Source organism: Stegastes partitus, unplaced genomic scaffold (assembly GCF_000690725.1).
Source record: "Stegastes partitus isolate 25-593 unplaced genomic scaffold, Stegastes_partitus-1.0.2 Scaffold599, whole genome shotgun sequence".
Classification (NCBI taxonomy): Eukaryota; Metazoa; Chordata; class Actinopteri; family Pomacentridae; genus Stegastes; species Stegastes partitus.
In genome coordinates, this window is record NW_007578330.1 from 165,638 (window position 1) to 183,391 (window position 17,754).

The window sequence follows — 17,754 nt, forward strand, 5'->3', positions numbered from 1 at the left end:
ATCAAAAACGTAAGTGGATTGAGAGCACGAAAGACATTACACAAAAAAGGCCCAGGGATTAAAAGGGAGCAAAAAGACAATATTTTGATTTGATACAATCTCTCCCCTTTTCTCCGGCAGTTAAATGAAAGAGATTCGGCGAGATTAAAAAGAAGTCACATTGCCTCGCCTGCAAACAGCATGAGGCCACACAGATTTCAAGCCATTACACAAGCAGCTGGAGCCGTTGTGGAAATATCCCAGTTTCCCTTCACCGTGCGCTGGCCTGTATCAGCCTCCAGTCCTACTAATGGGGATATTACAGATATGATGCAACACATAGAAACTAGCATGCAGAGGGCCATTGTAAGCGCTTCATCTTGGATCAGCAATGATAAAGGAGACGATAACACTGACAAGGACACACAGACCCACAATAAGAAAACGTAACAGCTGTCTAATCACACAGCATGGGGTGGCAGGGAGGGTAGAATTATGTTTGTACAGCTGATGCTAATTCTGGGATCCTGATGAGGAACTGTTGTCGAAAAATGAAATGTGACTTGTGTTTAGATTACAGACACATTGTGGCTTCATGTGACTAATCAGACATAAATACGACACCTTTTTATGTGTGTGCTGTTTGTTGTCTTTTACAACATCACTATATAACCACGATTAATAAAGTAGAGGATCAGGTAACTGGGCAACTTTTTTTTTTTTTTTTAACGCGCGTCTATGTTTCTAAAATACACTAGAAGCAAGTAAACATGGATGTGAACTCACAATGCTCATGACTAATTACTGACTGATTAATTGCCATAATCAAATAAAAACATATTTACTGATAAGGCAGAAGACGGGAGACATGCATGTCAGAAAATGTGTATTTGCTGTTTTACCTCTTGCTGTATAATGAGATGGAGTTACAGGTGTGTTTGCCGACAGCCTGTAACGGAAGCACAAAACGAGTGCACCTCCCAGCTGTCTAACTGCTAACTGTCGTGTTGATGAACTCTGCAGCATCAAATTGTCTGGTGACTGCTTTTCCTAGCTACCTGGGGCTCAAGCTAACACTAAACTAGGATTTTTCGAATGCTAACACATCCCTGGAGATGAGCAGCTGCCAGCAGAGAGCAGCAGTAGCCGCTAACGCTCTCCTCTGAGTATAAATTAATTTTAGAGGTGGCAGTAAATACTGAGAGATTTCCTGGACTGATAAAGTTGCTGTGACAGTATTTGTGAAAATCAGATCCAGCTGAGCAGCTGTTTAAAGCAGCTGGACCAACGTTAACTACAGGGAACAAGTCGCTTCATCATGTAGATCAGATACGAGGATTATTTAGATATAAAACCTTTATGACTAAAGAGCTCTGCAAGGAGATTAATACTGTTACAGGTATTTAAAGTGGAAGACTGTGTTTAGTTAACTATTCTTCATGTAACAGAGCCAAAGTTGAGATAATTCATTGTTAATGTGGCCAGCTATCGATTAGGGAAATTGTTTAAAACTGTAATTCATAATGTAAACAGTATAATTTCTCACTACAAATAACCAAATATAAAACATAGATAATATAGTTGAGTTTTCCTGTGTGCTCAAGGTCAAAAGTCACAACCATATATTAACGCTGACAACTCATGACACAAAATGTTGCACTGGTCCAAATAGACTCCATACTTTTCCATCTAATGTTTCTATATGTCTCAACTGCACATTGAACCTACTGCCCTGTGCACCTTGCTGGAAGCAAGAACGTCCATCTGGGACACTAAAGACTAGACACACACACACCTAAGGGAATATGCAGTCATGATAAGGACACACTCACAGACGCAGCAACACACGTACGCTGAATACGTTGCATCCTTCATGGTTGGCTTCCTGACACCACAGATGAAAACCTGGACTCAACGAACCTCCCAGCCTTAATGAAGACAAATTATTTGGACAGCAGCCAGGTCTGCTTATACACACTGCCAGGAAATTCAACTCAACGCGACACTGCGCCAGATCAGTGTGGTCGTCCTCTGCAGGGAATACTACACTTACTTTTGTCTTTCTGTTTCCTCTGAAACAAAAGTGTCATCACCGCAGAGGTGGGATTGATGGCGAAATGGAGCTATGTGCCAGATGTGGCGATTCCTGTGCCCTCCAAAGGTCAAAGGTTAATGGTCCACAAAGCTACCGCAGGTGTAAATCCAAAGTGAAAACAGATAAGAGGGTGCATTTACAGCTTCAGACAGTATAGCAAACTGTGGAAGTCCTGCCCGCAGAACTGATCCTCATGCGAGTGAGAGGAGGTGGGAGCAGAGGAAGAGATCCACCCCTTGTTCTGATACACACAACTTGCCCTCCTAAACCTCCTATACCACTTCCTGTCCTGTTTCCCATGGCGATTATGCAGTGATGTCACAGGGAAACGAGGAAGTCTTCTCACTCAAAGAGTTTCCTGGAATTGAAAGCCAGATGTGGCGGTCACTGTTGATAATGGGATGGATGTGTGAACATTTAAGTCCACTTTCACCTGTGGGTGTCCTGAAAGTGTTTCAGTCATGTTTTTTGAGTCATCGCTCTCACACAGCTGTCTACACTGCCAGCGTAAAAGCCCGGGTGAAACACACACAAGTGTATTTTTAGGTTTCGAGTCTATTTTCCTCTGTTTTACGAGTGTTACTACAGTCACTACGTAGTTATGCTCTGAGCACTTCCAAAACACAAGTGACCAACGCTACCATTACATCTCAATATGTAAACATAAGCTAAGCGTATGTTGGAAAAGGCAGTCTAGTGTGTTTAGGTACAAGTTTGTGCGTTTAACCTAAACCTTTTCCCAGAGTCGACTACTTGCCCATCTGGCAGCACACTCATCCATAGGGATTTCCCAGAGGAGGAAAACATTTGTGTGTGTTTGCATGTGTGTGACAAAGAGTGGCATCTAAAGACGGTAGGGGGGAGGACTGTACTGCTGGTATGAATTATTTATTCACACTCAGACAGACCTATATGGCTTGACTCCAATTACTGACCTGTATTATCATTCTCTCTCTCTCACACACACACACACACACACACTTTGCCTTCCACTCATGACAGTTTGCAAGACGGCCATCTGTGCGACGCCCACAGCATCCACTCTGCTTTACTGTCCACAGTATAGTACAGTTCTGACAGTGCAGCCCTTGAGGAAATAGTACAGACAGAAACAAAGAGAGCTAATGATAATGCAGCTGAATAACAAGTGCACATGTGATTTCTGTCTTCTTATATATTTGGTGTTTCAAAACAAGGATTTATCTAGCTTTCTGTTGAAACAGGAGATGATGTATAGATGTGCAACACAGAAGGTAAAAATACTTAAAAACTTGATCTCCAATTAGTTATTAGTGAGCATTGAATGTTAAAATGTCAGTGACGTTAACAGTAATACTTATTAATCGCAGGAAAAGTGTTGGACCCGTGTTCGAGGTTGTTCTGAGCATCAACAGATTACACATGTTAACTTGCTGAGTACCAACTTTAAGGTCAATTCAGATCAGCAGGTGTGCAACAGGTTCTGTCATGTTATCACCTCATATACATTAGGCCTGACTGTAGGAGGCTAACAGAGAAATCAAGCAAGAATGCAGCGTTTTAATGCATCACTTTCAGCCAAAAAGAGACAGAGCAGAACAAGAGTGTAGGCTAAATTGCAGAGAAGATTTGAGATATCAAAGGCTTGCAATGCTCATCATTACTAGCTGGAGAGAGAAAGAGAGAGATTTGCAGCACTCTGTACAGTGGAGAAGATGAGGCGAATCAAAGGCGTGTAGTGTTCATCTTCACAAGACACATGGAGCCCGAGGCCAAATCCCTGCAGAGAAACGCAGCTCTCCTCTTCAGATCAGAGCACACATGCACGCAAACAGACACAAACAGACACGCACGGCCTGTAACAAGGACAGAAGGCAGAGAAGACGGGTGCAATGCCGCTGAGTCATGCAACTCCTCGCTGCGAAAGCCCCACGATGACTCTCATATCCAACAGGTCAACTCGCTTCCTTCTTTCAAGGGATGAAACAAATACACATACATGTCAATGACCACTACATCCCCCAAACGGCTGTTGCAGTGTTTGTGACAGATTTCAACATATTGCAAAGGACACAAAGTGGAGGGCCCAGGGTTAAGAGTTCCAATTTGTTTTCTTGCAGCAGCAGGCCCTCTTAAGTCTTTAACTGTACACAGAAAGCCATTTTACATGCTTCATATACTGTACACAAACTGTACTTACACAGCCAGGGAAAGGAAGAGCATAGCATCTGTTATGCCATATGTCTTTGTAGCAAATGAACATTAAGTCAGATCCCATTTTGGCAACAACAGAACTGAACTTCTATGGTCTCGGATTCTCACATTCATCACCTTCATCCCTGCCTTTACAGTAACAACTATACGTTTAGGTCATTCAAAACTTTCAGCTAAGAAAAGAGCCCTCCTATAAGCCTTCTATAAATGCTTTGTAGGATTTGTTTAGTCCTGTGTTAGTTTAGCAAACTTTCATATTGATTTCTTTCTGTTTGTGCAGCTTCTCAGCAGAACAGACTTGTTTCCTGATTCGGAGTCAGCAGCTTCTTGAGGCTTTTAGTCTGATTGAGCCCAAAAACTCCTAAAGCTGCTTTTCCTTCAACCCTTGATTATCACCAAACAGCAGTAACTCAAATAAAGATCCAGTGTGCTAAACGACAGAAAGTGTACTCTGGTGGATTCATATGGGAGAAAACCTGTGTGGAATCACAGGTAGCTCAAAGCACTACAGATTTAGAGACAGATTTGCGTTGTTTACACAATTATTTGGTAACACATATGAGAAAACAGTGCTCAAACTTCAAATGAAGAAATATTTATGATAAATGTTAATGATAAAGTACAGTAATACAGTAATAAACTCTACCATCTCAATAAAGTTAACATGTTTTTTTCAACATTTGTGCTGATGAATAAAATATCTCAACTACTATGTGTTGCCATAAAATCTAGTGGCTACAGATATTCATGGTCCCCTGAGGATGAATTGTAAAAGTTTTGGTGATCCAACTGTCCAAAACTTTGGGTTATTACCTGGGATGACGTTTACATCATCTGAAGCTATATCTTGCTAGTTACCAAATGTTTGCATGTTAATGTGAAGCTAAACGTTGTCATTGTTAAACATTAGCACATGAGCGTTGATCAAGTAAGCATGTTAGCATGTTGAGTTAACATTTAACTTGGTGCAGACAGTAGAGTCTTTGTCTTGCTTTAAGGCTGTGGTGATAGAACAAAAATTCAATTTCTTGAGCAGCTGTTAGACATATTTTAACATTTTCATGCGAAAAGCCTGTATATAATTTATCGTTGATACAGTTAATGAAATGCAAAAAGAATATAGAACGAAATATAAATTAAATAAACTAGCCAACACAATGAATTATAGCTGATTTTTAATACCGAAAGTGACAGACAACTGTTAAAGACCAAAAATATGATGAATAACAGACTGAAGTTAACAGCAAACTTCATCAAGGTTTTCAGATTTGACAGCAAAATCCTTAAGAGAGCACAGAATTTTTGGTTTCAAGTCACTTCTAGACTACATACTGTGCTGCCTCTGACAAAAAAGTGCGACTCTGAGTTTCCTAAAGCCAAAAATGAGAAATACCTGTACTTAGAGCATCTCGGGGGGGCAATGAGGTAAAAGATGAATACACTCAATTAAAGCATCATTTGCACATGCTGTGAATCTGTCCGGAGTAGAATAATCTTATTATCAGCCCGCCATGTCTAATATCATCTTGTTTGTATAAAATGGGACTAAGAAAATGTCTTCTAGTGGGAGAGTACAGTTATCAAAAAAAAAGCCTTTATTCAAATCATTTCAAAGTTTCCCTGAGGTCATGGATTAAACCCCTAAAACTCATCCCTGTGTGTCAAAGTTATATATTTATGTTTTTTTTAAATCAAATTAATCACTTCCTGCCTTTACATCATTTACATGTATTCAATAAAGTTCCCACCTCTCTCGCTTCACTGTTCCCTACCTGCTGCATCTCAAGCACACCAGCTCACCAGTGACTCTGCTCAAACACGCCAAAGTCAGAATCTGTGTTTTTGAGACTGTCATTGGTACACGGGAGTTTCAAGGTGAAAATACTCAGCCATGCCGGTGAATGCATTTTTTAAAAAAGTTGCGACTGGTTAATGCAGTAAATGCCTATTTTTCTACACATAACATTTAGGATAATTCAGCAAGGACAAATAGTTCAACTTCTCAGAAAAATGATCTCAGGAGAAAGTGTTCAAGAAAGCAGCAAAGCGTGGCTGCGTTTTGACAAGGCTTCACAAAAACAAATGGCCCAGAAAGAGTCGGGACAAAGCTGTTTTTGGATCATCCCGAAAACACAGAATACACAAAAAGACGAAATGTAAAGAAGTGAAGAGCAGAGCAGTCTAAACATCGCTAAGCAGAAACGAACCTCCACATACTGTACAGGATTCTGCATTTCTGTTCCCTTTACTAAAAGTGTATTGTGTGTCAAGAGGAGAGAAAGGAGACAGTGAACTCTGAGGGGCTCTCAGGAACACCCTGTCCTCTTCTTCTTCCTCTCTCAGTCTTTTCTCCCAATCAATTATTCATCCCTCACCACTACCAAACCTTGGGAGGCATGTCGCGGAGATACACGCTCTCTGATTCACACACAAGAATGGAGGCAGACACACACGCTTCCAAAAGAAGAAAGAGCCACGCATTGGTGCCTGTGGTGAACTACATACACAAAAATAAACACTACTGCTGTACTCTTTCATTAAAAACACAAAAACCGCAGCTTCTCAAATATTCACACAGAGCAGAAATGACAGCAGGAAGGAGAGTTTGAAAAATTTTGCAAGGCAAAAGCATAAAGAGACATCTTTCTAGTCACCGTCTCCATTCACAGTGGAAACAAAAACTGCAGACAACATGTCAAAGTCGCACTTTTTGCTTAAATCTGTTTAGAAACTGGCACCTACCAAAAACACGCTACTAGTTTTTATAGGCTTACACATGTCTTTATAAAAGACAATTCCCCTAAAACACAATATTGCACATTCTTCTATCTAACTGGAGCACAATAGGGCATTGCTGTAAAGTTTTGGATATTTTGACTCCTTTAGTACGACACTGAACGGCATTTGATTGTTGTGTTTTAAACAAAAAAAGCTTATGTTTGTATAACTCGGAGGCAAAGCGTCTTTATATTATAATGACAAGGTTCTGGTGATGATCCACAAATCTTGATATGAGCTGATAAATATGAGGTATTCTCACTTCAAGTACAGCTTTGAACAAGTTCTGCTGATTAGTGACAAACACAGTCTGGTTTGCAAAGTCAAACAAGCAAATGAAGAAGTTAGTTATTATTTTAAATTGCAGGCTACTATAATCTGAGCCAAAAATGTGTCCTTGGATGCAGACAGAGGACAAGAAGCAAAGCCGTCTTACCACACAGTTGACATCCATGCCGGCCTCGAGCAAAGTCTGGACGGTGCTGTGGTGTCCGTTGCGAGCAGCCAGGTGAAGCGGAGTGTGGAGGCGAGTGTGGCTCGTCATGAGGTTAGGGTGAGCACTCACCAACATGCGCACCACCTGCGCACAAAAACACAGCCACATGTCAGTGACAAAGCAACAAAACTTTGAGGAAACTGGGCCACTGGTCACCTTGTTGTACCTGTTCAAGAAAAAATCACTGCCAGTACAATTTCAGAAATGACTAAGTGTTACATTGTCAGGCTCCTGAGAGTCAAAGGCCTTCTATCCTTTGTGGCCATGTTAGCAATTACACACTCACAGAAATCAGTTGCTGAGAATAAATAGTGCAGTGATGTCGCAACAACAGGAGCATCACCAATCCATAATGCATTTCAATTTTCACTCTGGATATTGAATAATAAACAAAAATGTGATCGAATGAAGTTCACTGAAAGAGACGTATTGCTGATTTGTATATTAATGCTCAGTGACAATTCACTGATGTTTATCCTCAAAGGCTTTCGACTATTAAAGTGAAACATCATGTTGGAAAATAGCAACACTAAAGCATGTATCTAACCTCTATTGTTTTTCCAAAAAGGTTATTTGATAGTAAGCAGCCAAATATGTTTGAGTTAGCACAACGACATTTGCACACATTTTCTTTTACTGGACTGCAAGACCAGCTGTGTAATACTACAGCTCTGTCTTAGTTGCATATCTTTCACAGGCTTTTTTTTTTTTAATTTAACCTTTGTTTAACCAGGTGAGTCCCATTGAGATTGACATCTCTTTGGCAAGGGAGCCCTGGACAAGAGGGCAGCAACAAGGATTACAACAATACAACACAAAAAAACAAAATAAATAATATGTCATCACTTTAAGGCGTAAATACATGAAATATATACAGCACATAAAAACTCATTTAAAGCAGCTACAGACTTCTGTTTCTACAGACTGTAACAAACATTTAAAATCTCCCAAGGAAACAAGGTCAGACAATTTGAGTGTTTTCTGAAGCAAATTCCAGGACCAAGGGGCATTGTGACAAAAGGCAGTCTTCCCAAATGCAGTGAAGGCACAAGGGACGGAGAACAATAAAAAGTCCTGGGAGCGGAGGCTGTACACACTAGTAAAGTGAATGAGGAGGCGGTTTAAATGGCCAGGAAGAAGCCCTAAGATGGCTTTGTAGATAAAAAAATATGCCAGTGGAGCCATCTGCGGTAGTAAAGTGATGTCAGACCAGACCCTTCATATAGAAGACAGTGATGGGTGAGAGATTTGGGGTTTAGAATGAAACGCAAGGCACCATGATATACAGTGTCTCACGCCTTAAGGGATGCAGCAGGGGCATGCCTATAAAGAACATCACCATAATCGCTCACAGGGAGAAAGCTAGTCACGACAAGTCTCCTTTTGGTAGCGAGGTTACAACATTGCTTATTTATAAAATAAACCATGTATCATCCTGTGTTTCGGGGTATTGACTTGGTGATGCCGTCTGAAACACGGCTTAACAATCAGTCAAAATATTGTCAAACTCACAGAATGGCCAAATGGAAAATCCAGATCTTAAGAGGAACATGTTTTCTATAAAAGGTAAAATGTGTTTAAATGCCGTTCTATATGTAGTATTTTGGTGCTACAGAGATGGCATTGCTGACAAATCTTAACCTGGAGATGTAAGGGAACCTGTTTGTTTGAACAGACTACAGATAAAAATAAATAAAAATCATTTTTGTATTTGATTCATTGGTAAAGGAGTGCCAAAATTGCTATTGATTTTTGTTCAGTCCTAGTCTGGAAAATGTTAGCTTCATAACCAGGATCTTCAAATGTTGTACTATAGCTTTTATGTTCATATGTACAATCGTCTTAAAACTTTCTTATAAACTGGAAACAAACAGAGAGAGAAAGAGCTGACAGCAAACTCTCAGAGTTTATAGCCACAGCTGATAAAATCTGCTGGTAACGGCAGCTCTCGTTTCAAATACAAATTCGACGCCTGCGTTTGCCAAAAGTTTCCAAAGTTACTTTAGAGTGGCGAATCTGCTGTTATCTTCCTAATTAACCATAACTGCAAGCTCGAATGCCAGTAACTAAGGGCGATGCTAACTGAGCAGTCACTGAAAATGGATTATCAGTCGAATGTTTATTTCGAAACCAATCACGAAGCAAATTATATCGCAGCGCTGTTTAATTACATGTTAGTAGTGTAAGTATTAAAAGTCCTGTCAATCAGTTTGAGCATTCTGAGGTAGGAGGTTGTTTTGCTGTTTGTTTGATCGCAGAAGGTGCCTTTAATAACTCGGCTCACCAACAGGCAGCTCCTTTGAAAACCTCCCACTTTAATGTTTGCCTTTGTGTGTGCGTATACACTAAACTTTTGCCCTGTGTTAGTTACATCTCCATGCAGCAGAAGCTTCCACCATGGGGATTTCCCTTCATTATTATGCTGAGAGAGAAAGAGAGAGCGCTACCGTGCTGACTTTATAAATTATTCATTCACACTCAGACAAATCTGTATGGCTTGACTGCAATTACTCACTACCTTAGCAGAGAGAATGTGTGATTGCTTTTTAACATCAGCAGGCATTTGTAGCATACGCCTCTCAGTGTGAGTGTGCTTGCGTTTGCGTGTATATGTGCACCTTGTCACATTTTTTACACAAGAGTAGAGCTCTAAAAATGTGTACCTGTCTTTCTGTGGAGTTCAGACAGTATTCGAGGGGTTTTTTTTCTTCTTTTTTTTCACCACATATCAGCCATATCTAAAATAATCATCAGCTGCTCACAGTTCGGGACGACTGATTCGCGAGCATTGTGGTCCCTGTCATTGCCAACTCCTCACCAGCTGCTTCTTTTCATGTGCCAGCAAGGAGCTCAGCCAGGATACATAAAGCACGCAGACGCTCACATACACCTCCCGGATCCCACATTACCAAACAGAATAAGCAGCTGTTGCAACAGCAAAAACGTGATTGGCAATGAGGGAGAGGAGTGAAGTCAGATGGTCTTCAAAGACTGTATACGTACAGTATAAATAATAGACCAGCACCGGAAAGCCACACAAATTGCAACATTATAATGCATAAAAATCACCCACAATGTCCTTGCTAGAGACTGTCATGCTGTACTTTGTAATGAATATTGTAGCTATGCAAAAAAATAATGCTTGATGAACCTTTAAACCTGATGAGCCATGTCTCTTTTCTATTTTGACTACAGCTACTGTTGCATGTATCTGTATTTAACTGCATTTTCTTTGATTGATTGGTCAGTCATGGTGGGGTTTCTAGAAAATGATCAGTAAATAAAGTACAGCTAATGTATTTTTAGAGGAGTTGTGTGACTCAGGGTAGGAGCTACATGAAAAGCACTGCTAACTAGCTTTACCCCCTATCTTGTCACAACGACTTTGTTATTAATTTGGAGCTGGAGTCGCAATTCAATTTTCATTGCAAATTAAATGTTAGGGATATGCTTCCCTTGTATCAATTAGTAGCTGACGTCTATATCACACTCATTGCAAAGGCTTTCATCCTTCTGCAGTGTCCCCTCAGCGCTCTATATGGAGCTGCTCCTATGGAGATGGGATCTTCTCCCCTCTACATGCACCTAAAGGTCAAGTCGAGTAGAGAGGGATGCTTTACGTGTCCTGCCTTCAAGCTGTTGAATGCTCATTAGCCAGGTGTGGATGAATCTGTCAGGTAAACAGTGATGGCTCAGGCGCTCAAGGCCGCTGGTGGTGATGATGTTTTAATTATTCATGACTGGTTTAGGGATGCATGATATTAGATTTTAGCCGATATACGATACGCCGATATTATTCAATTCATGTTGGCTGATTGCTGATGCTGATATATGCACACATTTTCCCTTCACATGATTCTATATACCATCTTCTCACAAAACTATGACATCACCTGTGTGTTAATGTTCATTTTGGGTTGATGCTATTTTATTTTAGTGTGAAGCCTTGACAGATAATGATAACATTATCCTTGTGCATCACTCAACTAGATTTCATGTTTGCATTTACTCCAAGTTTTATGTTATGCTGTTAGGTATTTACATTGAAACATTTAATATGTTTTATCAACCTTATTCTAAAGTGTGTGGGTGGGTAATATTTCTCCAGATTGCAGGCAAATTCCCCAGTATTGCTAACACCTGTGCACACTTACAAAACTGTTTAACATACTGGTTCCAGTTTTGTGCTTTCATGATTAATTGCATTATAACTGTGTAATACTGTATAAACGTTGCTTTTACTTCCAGCCATGGTTGTGTTGTTTCCATCGAGGCATAGGACAACATTTAAAATAAAGAAAATAAAAAATCAAAGCAGCACTTAACTTCTGAATTCTGAATTCTCACTGACCTGCAGTCGTCCATACAGCGCCGCCAGATCCAGAGGCGTCTCCTGTCGGCTGTTTCTCATGGTGGGGTCGGTCAGCTCCTGAAGCAGCACTGAAACCACCTCAGAGTGTCCATACTGGGCTGCACAGTGGAGTGCCGTTTCCCTCTCATGGTTCTGTAGAGGAATAGAGGAAAGCATTGTCATTGGGAAGAGTGATGGGAAGAGGGATGACAAGGAAGGCGGTAGTTGATGTAGGAATTATGGGAACAATAAAGCGAGGGCGAGGAGACGTGAAATGAAGCGAGCACAAGAGACAGAAGAAGCATGCAGCGATGCAGAGAAGTAGCAGAGAAGGTCAAAAATAAAGAAGACAGGTAGGTCATGAGAGCAATGAGAGGATTAGAGGTATAGGAGGTAAAGGATGGGGGAAAAAAGGGATGAAGGCGTGAGAATAAGAAAGAAGGGAAATAGGAATATGAGTTGATGGTGATTAGTGTAGAATATAAGAAGGCAGTGATTTAGAAGTAGGGCAAATGTGGGTGAAAGGATTGAGATGTAAGGAAAGAGGAGGAGGAGAGGAAAAGCAGTTGGTTTTGTTCGTCGGTGCATTGACACAAGGTGAAACTCAAGATAGAAAGCTACATTCACTGCAGCAGTTTCTGTTACCCATATGAAGCACATGTCTTGAGCAGTAAATCACTCTGCATGTACAAATTCAAAAAGCGTGTCCAGTTTGTGAGAGCTGCCAGGGGAAATCTATAGCTTCCCGTCTGTGTAATAGAAGCATTGGCTGAAACCAGAATGCTTTTATCAAACCCACCAGGCATTTCTGGTCCACTACAGTCACCGACAGAGTACTGTATCCCAGTTTCCATTCAACAGGCCAATTAGGATTCGGAAGTTGGTATGTCAAACGTTCATTTGAGTATAGCTCAGGGGTCGGCAACCTTAAACACTCAAAGAGCCATTTGGCCCCATTTCCCACAGAAAACAAAACAAACAAAACCCTTTTGGCATCTAAAATGAAGATAAAACAGCATATATCCTTGTTTACCTTTATGCTCTATATAAAAAACTGTAGTGTGTTGCATTTATGAAATCAATGAACTGCTGCAGAGAAAACTACATTTTATTTTATTCTTAACTCAGAAAAAAAAAAAAAAGATGCTGAGTTGAAGGTTACTTTCAAATAAAACACTCAATGTCTACTTGAGTCATCCTCTTATATATGAAATAAAAAGCCAAACTTAAATTATCCACCTGCAGCAAAGTAAAAATGACACCTGGTTGGCCTGCTGACTGGGGCTGCTGACCAGACTTGTGTTTTCAAGTCAGAGTCTCCAAAACACCAAAAAAGTCTCCAGTAACACCAGAAAGAGTTGCGAGATTTGTTGCTAATCGCTCTTAACAAAAAAAGTCGCCAAGAGGATTTGGAAAGTCGCCAGATTTAGCAAGGAAGTCATCAAGTTGGCAATGCTGCGTATGCCGACAGGTGTTGCACATTGGCGGTTGTGACGCATATTTTGAGTGACAAAAAATTAAACACGTTTTATATTAATGTACAAAAATACATTTAAATTAAATACTCTTTATTTTTCAAAGTCACAAGGAGCCACAGCAGAGGGATGAAAGAGCCACATGTGGCTCTGGAGCCGCGGGTTGCCGACCCCTGGTCAATACCTCAACACCATGTAACTAGGGACGCTGAATCCATTTAGACTGTAAATTCTTTTTGCAAAGGCATCTCTCCCCTCAAAACATTTCTTAAAACATACTGTCCAAACTGCTGGCTGATTAAACACTACTATTTTATGCATACTGGACAGCGATTTAATACCAAACATCAGCATCATTTTACATTGCCATCAGATTTGTCTGATCAGACACACCTGGCTAAAAAAAAGAATTTATTACACAATGTATGCAACATTAATCTGGACTTTATTCGGATAACAGACACCTAAACCCATACAAGTGAAAGGGGCCTCAGTTATGGTGTGTCATCTGAAGAAACATTTATTTGCATATTTATGTGCCAGACTGAATGCACAGTTAGCATTTTCTTGGATAATAATTATTTTGGTTTCTTGAGCGCATGCCACAAACATAGTAAAAAGGGCATGTTGTGAGCTGTAACTTAAAACGTTTGCTTTCATCATGCTTCATATCTTGGCACTCATTAAACTAATTGGATGAAAAACCTTTTAAAAAATAAACCATGATATTATTAACACATTAACACAACAAGAAGTACCCATTAACATCAACTCATGCACTTGATCTGGTACGTGTATACAGCGAACAGACATCCAGCAGATAAACAAGATCACTCAGTTATTGTTCTGTTTCTTCCATCTGATTAAGTCCAATATTCACTGTCCTTTTAGCTCAGTTTTATTCTACCTCAGCTTCTGGGTGAAATGATGGATTCTTAACTTGATAAATGTATCACAAGAGATAGTTAGTAACTAACTTCTCTGTTTGTCTGTCTGGTGTAGAACAGGCACAGCAGATGTCACATACAAGCACTGTTTCAAACATTAAGAGCTGCAACAGAAGAACCATTAAAACTGTCTTACAAACCATTTAAAAACCAAATAAATTCAGCTTAACTGCAAAACGGAGACATCTGAAGATGCAGCATTTGGTCTCATCAGAGGTTTGAGCATCTGATTCAGCAGACAGCTTTGAACGAAACCTTAAAACGTAGCTTTTTAGACGTGCGTTTATGCAGTTTTGCTGTAGTTGTATGTAATTTACTGATATCAGACCACTTTGTTCTCATCAATTAAAAAGAAGCATACTGTGATTTGCTCTATGAGTTGAATGATCTGAAATATAAGATAATTTAAATTAGATATTGTCATTTTTACCACTGTGGCGTCACATGTTCGAAGAGAACGGTGTACGTCTGTGTATTTTAAAGACTGTTTTGAACTTGGGAGGTTCTCATGTTCTGAGAAACTGTGGCCATTTCTTTGCTCTCCGGGGCCCCTGACAGGCCAAGAACATTGTTGGTGGTCCCTGGGGTCCAGCAGCACTGGGTGAAAACGGCCCCGTAATGACTGGGAAATTGGGCTGGGGGACACACAAAGGAATGATGGATAGCCATACTTGGGGAGAGGAGAGAATAAACCACAGAAAAAAAACAAGTGTGCTGCACAGGGATTAAACTGAGTGTAGTTCACTCACTTACACACCAATGATATGGAAACCGTATATAGCAGATATACTGTACATACATATGACGGCTGTCTCCAGGCCTCTGTGGATATTATCAAAGGGGAGAAATGAAAGTTGAAAAGGACGAGAATGTGTAGCTGTGTTGATGCTGGTGACTGTCCAAGAAATTTAACACTAGATGATATAACAATGACAGGGAAAAAAATGAGTGAGGGAGTGGACGAACAAAAGCAGAGAGGAGACAGTAGGAGGAGAGGGAAATGAGTTACAGGAATTAAGGGAATTATTTACAATCGTCACCAAATCAGAGACATTAGTATGTCTTTGCCTAACTTCTCCTATTAGGCAACAGTTCAATTGTCATTTTATTGTACTATCCAATGATTACATGTGAGAAAATAGCATAATATGGAAAAAATGGTTAGAGACTAGTTGAAGTGGAAGTAGTCGTTAACAATGTGAATAGAATGTTTGGAGCAAATGTGCAGCAGCTTTAAATGCATCGTAGTGTGTGAGAAGGAAACCATGGGGAGGGTTATGTTTCACTGGTTCCATCGTCTGACTGTAAACCCACATCTACAGCTTGTTCAGTCATTCATAAAGCTCTGGTGATGTGCCAAGATAAAAACATTGATCAGGTTGGTAAAAAGGGTTAAGAATAAAAATATCTTCCTTAAAAACAAGCTGACTGATTGCTGTAATCAATGAAAAGTTGCAACAGGTACTACCACAAAAAATGCAAAACAAAAGTCAAGGTGCAAGGAGCTTGACATATTTCCTTGTTGCAAAAAGATTAGCTAAATTCTTCCAGCAATCACGACTCAGTGTCTATTTCAACTGAAAATGATGTCAATGGGATGGATAAGTCATTAGCTGCTGACTGGTGAAACAGAGTGTCAGAATGAGTGAATGAAGGGGCAACTAAATGTGATCATCAAGTTGCTCTTTGTCTTTTCAATGTAGTTGAAAACAACGGTTTCACAGTTTAAATTACAAACAGTGACTCATTTGTAATAATCTGCTGATATTCCCCGCCCCCACCCCATCTTTTTCCCTTCCTTCACTAAACGCCCTCACGTTTCCTGCCTCGAATACACATGCTAAAATTCAAAACCACCATGAACAGGCTGCACTAGTCAAATCTCATGTCATGCCTTTTCTTACTCCTCTGAACCACAGCCCCCCTCTCCCTCTCTCCTCTCCCTACTTCCATTTATGCCTCTGAGCAGTTAGTGCGAGAGATGAAGAGATACTGCGCGAATAACAGAGGGAAAGAGCTCCTATATGAGCACACACGTGATCTAGCGGCAAAAACACCACTACGTGCTCGAGAGCTCCCCCTGCTCCTCAGCCAATCAGACCCCTCCGTTCTCCCCGTGGACCACACACCCCCTCCATTCATGGTGGAGTGGAAGCTTCTGTAGCAGGTCTGATTGCAGATTCGCTGTACTGCAATAACTGACACACTCGGGCACATTGTAATCCACATTTATCACCGTTTACTGGTTTAACTGTTGGTTGCATTGAATTTAATGAAAATCAATTTGTTTCTTCTACTGTATATTACCATTTTCCACCGGAGGGACTCTGTTTCCCCAAGGGATCATTTATGCTGCATTTGATCTAATCTACTGACTTAATACACTCATGCCGAGTCCCAAACCGCCACATGATTGCTCCTTACAGTATTTAATGTAGAATGGCAGAGAAATGTCTGGAGAATAGGACAGTCATCAGTTAAAGGTTAAATGTAACATCATCTGTATAAAGAAGTTGGGGCTCAGCTGGAAATGTACTTTGGCCATATTATAATTACATTTGTATGCAAATAAAATAACAGGATGTATGAAGGCGAAATGGATAAAAAGAACAGCAAGACAATGTGGTGGCATTTTCCTCCACAGAATCCATTATTTGACTAACACTTCAAAGAGTGTTATCGCACTTGCAGTCTACAAAAAACTAAACTCCTAAAAATAGGAATATAACATGAGGCATGATGAATTAAAGTTGCAGAAGCTACCTTCCCACCTAATGTACTGTTGGAAATCTTTGGTGTTACATCCAAGTGGCTGTTACTTAACATGAACCAAACACTGAAACAGATCCAGACCAAACACACTCTCTATAAGGCAACAGCGCTTCCCAACAGCAGCAGGACAGTGCAGGGTTTGGCCTCAATCCACAAAAGATCCTGGTGCCAGATACCACAGGACAACACAGAGCTCCCACAGCCACGCCTTGATGGGTCAGATCTGTCCAGGCAGCACAAGAAGGGAGACCTACACCTTGCTAGGCAGGTGGTTTTAATATTGTGGCTAATCAGTTGACATACCACACTCATTTGGGTCAGCGGTGAAACTTTTGATCCCACTGCTGTTTCAAGCATCCTTATATGACTTAAAAACAGACATGCCCCAGCCAATCACAAACAGAATTCTGAATGGCAGCAATTATTTGAGGTACTTAAACAACTGTGTTTGGTTTGTTAGTAAAAAGACAGATCAATACAACCCAAAAGACCAAAATCCAAGTTTAGGATTAGGGAGATTGTTTTGGCTTTTCTGTCTTCTTAATCTTCTTACAACCCCGAAGAATTTTCCTGTCAGACCTTAGTTGGATCTCAAACTCACACTTTGGCATCCACTGTAATAAGTTTGGATATGATAGCAGTTTTCCTGTTCTCTGTTTGGGTTGTTC

The 17,754-nt window shown here is 40.4% G+C and overlaps 1 protein-coding gene across 7 annotated transcripts in view; it reads right to left on the reverse strand.

Annotated features, from left to right (window-relative positions):
* Positions 1-17,754, reverse strand: part of anks1b (ankyrin repeat and sterile alpha motif domain containing 1B) — a 262,428-nt gene that overhangs the window by 155,301 nt on the left and 89,373 nt on the right. For 6 of the 7 annotated variants that reach the window (XM_008289214.1, XM_008289208.1, XM_008289209.1 and 3 more), the window contains exons 4-5: positions 11,893-12,045; positions 7,482-7,625 (exon numbers count right to left, since the gene is read on the reverse strand). In XM_008289214.1, coding sequence (XP_008287436.1) covers positions 7,482-7,625; positions 11,893-12,045 — 297 coding nt within the window. Of the gene's footprint in view, positions 1-2,032; positions 2,242-7,481; positions 7,626-11,892; positions 12,046-17,754 lie in introns of those variants that run through there. The other variant, XM_008289211.1, reaches the window with a different exon arrangement.